The sequence below is a fragment of the Gopherus evgoodei genome, chromosome 5, assembly GCF_007399415.2.
Source record: "Gopherus evgoodei ecotype Sinaloan lineage chromosome 5, rGopEvg1_v1.p, whole genome shotgun sequence".
In the NCBI taxonomy this organism is placed as follows: domain Eukaryota; kingdom Metazoa; phylum Chordata; order Testudines; family Testudinidae; genus Gopherus; species Gopherus evgoodei.
This window is the reverse complement of record NC_044326.1, coordinates 22,282,894-22,288,623: the sequence shown is the minus strand read 5'-3', so window position 1 is coordinate 22,288,623 and position 5,730 is coordinate 22,282,894. Positions and strand designations below refer to the sequence as shown.

Below are 5,730 nucleotides of genomic sequence, written 5' to 3'. Positions count from 1 at the left end.
TGTCAATCAGTGCAGTGACAAATCTCCCAATGTAAAGAAACTAGAGGGGTGTGTGTTGTTACTTGCAAGTACAAACTCTTATAATATAATGCAAATCAAAGGCCAGATATGCAAATAAAGCAGAAGTAAGCAAGTTTTTCCTTATACGAATTCACGTGTTGTACCTTTTAATATTTTACTATGAGAATAGCTTCAAATACAGTGTATGAAAAAAATCTGTTTATTGATGTAATCAGCACGTTTTTAAAAAAACAAACTAATGCCAAAAACATATTTTTTTAAAATCGGATCTATCATGTAGGCCTGCCTTCAACAAAAGAATACGGAGTAGAATCAGAAGTATAGTCATCATTTCATACATTAGTGAAAAGAAAAGCCATGTGGACCGTGGCAGGTGGATAAGTAGCTCAATGGATTACAATCTACTCTGATATGATTGTTGTGAATCATAATTTACTCCAGTCGGGAACACTGAGCGATTGGTGAAATTGTACGTAACGGGGGAAATCACCTGTCTGGCTGCCTCTCTTCTTCCATCTAAACCTGTGTCACCAACGTAATCAAAGCAACTATTGCGAAATAATAACACATATTGCATAGGCAATAAATAATTATCCCCACCCCCCAACAATAATGTCTATTTCACACTAAATAGCCAATGTCAATTCCGATTTGAGTCCTTCACAGCTGGAGTTTTTTTTATTATCGACTGCATTCCAAAACCTCATCGCCTCCTACTCCTTGCTACCATCCTCTGTAACCGAGAACAACATTTTAGCCTAATTCCCACCAGCGTGGCAGGAGATTTTCATACAAGTGTTCAGCTGCCACGCAAATGGAAACTGATGACGATCTCTTTGAGCTAGTAAAGAAAGATCACAAGTATTGAAATAGGGGCTACCATAACTTGTTCGCTAAACTCTAATAGAAAAGAACAATACGAAAAGTTAGCATTGTCTCCTGAACCGGATTGTCTCTTGGGTGGATTCATCTTGATGCTGTTAGTGTTCTTAATTCATTTGGGGAAAATGGCTCAGAGGGTTATGTTTTAGGCTGGAGAGAGCAAACTATCGAAAAGTTATAGCCAAGAACAAGGCATTCTTCCCGCTTTTGTATCATAGGCTTCTCCATTATTATTTGATCTCATAACAAGAAATAAGAGTAGCTTGTCGGAAATATAATTTAAGATCATAAATAAGAGTGAACACTCGCTTTCTTTACAGAGGAAAGGGCCACACATAGATACTCCAAAACACACCCCGGATCTGTGCTGCATACACAGCCACACAGTGCTCCGAGCTGGTAGATTAAATTACATCTGATTATACCATAATACACAGGATCAAAGCTTGACCTTTTCCCAAAACTGAATTTACCAAAGTCTTTTCCTCCCACCCCTTTTTTAAATCCAGACCATCGGGAATCCCGGAATCCCAGCCTTCAGGAATAATAACTGATGCAGTATTCATTTTAGCAGTGGAGAGAGAGAGAGAGGAGGAAAAAAAAAGAAAATAGCTCTTAAAGGGGGAAATAGTCTAGGCATGCATAATACTTTTGATATAATATCACATTACAGTTTAGCTTGTGTAACTAAAGCTACAATTTCCCAGGCTGTGGCCATTTGATCTAATTAATTGCCCGTGCCAACGATTCATCAATTACACAAAACTAGCGAGAATCTCAGCTTCCCATCTGAAACAGTAAAGCTGCGCTGCGTTTTCTTTAGATTCGTCAGGAGACCAGAACAAGTGGTAAAAAGACCCTTTGGTCGTCATCGGGTGTTAAGATACAGTATTTTTAAAATGTTTTTAACCGACTGTTCTAAAGGGGAAGGAATTGTACCTCCGATAAGAATTGTTATTGAGTGAAGTAGTTGAAAGGTTTTCTGCGGAATTTTTTAAAATTAAAAAAAATGCATTTTTAGAACTAGTCAGCAGGTATTTTATCATACGCTTTCGACATTTTTAACAAAGGAGATTATTAAAATATGGAAAATAAAAATGATCTTTACTTATTAAACAGGCAATATCAAGATTGTGGAGAAATTGCTGGGGCCTGGGTAGCGGGCACCAGGTAAATGCTTCGAAATAGCCAGATCAAAATTAAAAAGTAATGGTTTTTTTAAGAATGAAATAATACAGCCGAGTGACCAAAGAAGGCCAGATCCAGCCTCCTATACCTGCTAATGTGGGTGTGCCTAATTGATGGACTATGTCCTTCTCACAACTTACTGTAACCAAAGAGCCTTCCAACTTCCCAAACACTTGACTCTTTCGTCTAAACCTTGTAGTTTTATGAAATGTCGAAAGACGATTCTGGGATAGATTCTGAAGCCCTTTCTCAACCTTCATTCATATTCCATCCCAGTAAGATCGCAGGATTTAACCCAAAAGGAAGGTGTGTGTCTGTCCCCCCTCACCCCCCTCCATGTATTAAATTGTGCCATTGTCATCGCAGAATTTGTAAAGTTCTTTACATTCTTCTCATGCTCAGCAAAGACTACACCTTAGGATTCGCTAAAAAGAGCATTTAGGTCAAGGAAACCGGAAGTCCATTTAACAAACCGAACCGTCGGGGTTATTATTTCTGATGTCTAAATCTACGATTTTTAAACGGATCATTTGCAGGGTGGAGTGGAAAGACTCCATTCCACATAACTGTGTTTTCTTTGGGCACGTGACAGGCATAGACATCCTGATGACAGACACTGTCTTGACTGTTTTCCTTCTCCTGCGTTTATAGTTACCCCCAAAGTATGTTTATTGCACGTTTTAAAATTCAAAAGCATAAAATCAAGAAATGTATATGTCGAAATGAGAAGTTTGGAGGAAGGGGGAGGAGAATGGGGCTGAAAAGGAGGAGGGGGAAAGTGGGGCAGAGCCGGGAAAAAGGTCCTTGCAAAGATGGATTCTCAAACGAGTCCTGTCATTTGCGATCTCAGAAACGGGACTGAGGCGGCAGGGAAGGTGGCCAGGGGGTAGCTGACAGCGTTAGAAAACCCCACCAGGGGAGGAGACATGTGAGGCAAGGTGAAGCCTAAAGCACTTGCAGGCGAGTTTTCGTGGTACAAAATGGGCACCCTTACTATCCTTTGAGCAGAGTGGGAGACGTTGGCCGCTTCCAAATCCGCAGCCAGTTGTCTTTTCCACTTATTCCTGCGGTTCTGGAACCAGATCTTCACCTGGGTCTCGGTGAGGTGCAAGGAGGCCGCCAGGCCGGCCCTCTCCGAGCTGCTCAGGTAGCGCTTCATGTCGAAGGTGGATTCCAGCTGGAAGACCTGACTCCGGCTGAAGACCGTGCGGGTCTTCTTCTTGCGGCCCGCGGCTCTCTGCTCAGCGGAGTCCGGCTCCTCGGCTTTGTCATCCTCCTCCCTGCTGTTGCTGCCGCAAGCAAACTCCTCTCTCCGCTCTGCCGAGCCCAGCTCGTCCGCCTGTTTCCTGCAGCCCCCTGGCTTCCCCGCTGATGCCTCCTCGGAGATCTCGGGAGAGTCTCGGTCACTGGCTGATGGAGATAGAGAGAGAAAGGAACAAGAGTTGTTTCTTCCGTAGCCACACACACATACACACACCCCGTGCCTGGCTCTCCAGACTCATCGCTCGGGTATTAATTATGTAGTACATACAGTATAATAGAATATTTATCATGTTCATATATTTAAAAGACTCCCACACTGATTTGCACATACAAATGAACTCTAATTACCACTGAGGGATGGGACACAGCAGCAAATAAAGCAAACACGGAGAGCTGAGCATGTGGCGTCACAGCGCAGCTGATTTCTTGCGCTCCCTCTTCTTCCTGTTTTCACGTTCACCCCTATTTCGCCAGATGAATATTACAGGGAATCATCCTTCGCAGCACATGACACGGATAAATATTTCCCCTTCAGAAAGGATCATTGTCCAGACCAATAAGCACTTAGCTACACAAGTAAAAATCATTAGGTTAAGAAATGATGCAAACAGTAACCCTGTAGTAATAGAAATTACAGATATGTCTATCACTGGCTGAAATTACAGATATTCCTTTTAAAGAAATGAAGGGGGCTCAATACGTGTTAAAGTAGAGGAGTATTCCCCCCACCCCACCCGCCGTTTGGAGCTTGATTGGTTATTTCGTATTTCGAAACTGAATGCATTAGACAGAATGTAATAATAGAACTCTTAAAGCTGCCTTCTAAAAATGGTTCAGGTTGGAATGAAAATCTTAGACTACCCAATGACTTCAGGTTTTTGTTTGTTTGGTTGGTTGTTTGGTTGGTTTTTTTAAGATCTGTTTATAGAAAAGAAAAGGGTTTACGTTGGTTGCTTCCAGGTATAATTTTGAAACAAGAGCCTGGCCATGTAGGAAATAACACTCTTTTGGTAAAAAAAAAAGGACCTGCTAGGATGTACAAACACATCTTTCACGTAAATCACAGTCATGGAAACGCTAGCATATAACCTTCCCCTCTGTAGTTCAGAGGCGTGTGCTAAGTAACAGTTTTGGTTTTTTTTCAGCAGAACAGCTGACTCCAGCCTGCAAACTTTTTCAGACGTTAGTTTCTGCACTAGAATTTAAATGTCTGCTCCAATGCTATTTGGCGCGTTCAAAACACGACGGAGCAGGCCTTAGGTACTAGGGGATTCCTTTTACAGAATAATCGCTATTTTATTTCTGCTCCAGATTATTCTATTTTTTAAAATATGGATTTTTTTGAAACCAGTCCACAAGATTGACGCTCAACGCGCGCGTGTGTGTGTGTGTGTAGTGGGGGGAGGGGGAATTGACATGTGAATTATAATTTATAATTTTTCTGAGAATTGTTCTGGGCAGATCTGGTTAGAAACAATGAGCCAGTGCGAGAGAAGGGAGGAGTTGGATCTCTTGCTTCGGAGCGCTATTTTGCCATTCATTCCATTCTTTCTTTTTGTGCCTGAGGGAAGAGTGTAGACTCCCATTGGAAATCCATTTCTTAGAGTGATTGTGCAAAAATTCCAATGCAGGGGAGAAATGTACATGACATTATCTGGGAACTAAAACCCCTCTGGTCCTCTAGTCTAGGTCTGACACATAAATACACAGTGCAGCCTGCTCTGAAAGCTGCTCCCTCTCTCTCTGCATGGAGACAGGTACACCCAGAGATGGCTACAGAGCTGCCTTTTGCTCTAGCCGAGCAAAGAGCATTTTGGACCCCAGTGGGCTGCTCAAGAAACAACAAGTACAGAACCGCAAGGAAACTTACTGTCTGGACTGGTGCATCCTATAAAACTAGCATGAGCTCTTCTGTACCACTCCATTGTACTTTCCCTGAGAGGATAGCTCTGTGAACTGAATCCAAAAGGAGAGACTTGGCAGCAGACCTGCGCGCAATGGCTGCCGGCTATTCCGCTGTGCGATCGCGTCTCTTTGTGGCCATCCTCCGTGCTCTCCTGTGTCCTCTCCCCTCGGCTCTCTTTCCCCTCGGTCCCCAGCAAATTCTCGATAAAAAAAGACGAGACCCGGGCGGAGGCGGAATTGGTGGTGTCGGTGGCTTCGTCCGGCATAATGGGTCCAGCTCGCAGGGTCAGAGCAGTGGGGGCTTGGAATGCTCGCTGGCTAGATCGCTAGTCAGTTTCCAAGGCTAAAGGGATCTTTCGCTCTGTAAGAGCAATCGCCTCCTTTCTCTGCTGAACCCGATGGCTGCTCTCCCGGTATAAAAGGATTTTTTTTTCCGGAGTAATCATTGCAGATCGCTGTTTGCCATCATTT

At 43.1% G+C, this 5,730-nt stretch overlaps 1 protein-coding gene across 1 annotated transcript; it reads right to left on the bottom strand.

Annotated features, from left to right (window-relative positions):
- Positions 1–2,911: 2,911 nt before the first annotated feature.
- Positions 2,912–5,525, bottom strand: LOC115652630 (homeobox protein HMX1-like). The gene is made up of 2 exons (XM_030564974.1): positions 5,225–5,525; positions 2,912–3,501 (listed from the first exon to the last, which is right to left on the bottom strand). The coding sequence occupies exons 1-2, from the start codon at positions 5,523–5,525 to the stop codon at positions 2,912–2,914; spliced, it is 891 nt and encodes a 296-aa protein (XP_030420834.1).
- Positions 5,526–5,730: the final 205 nt, after the last annotated feature.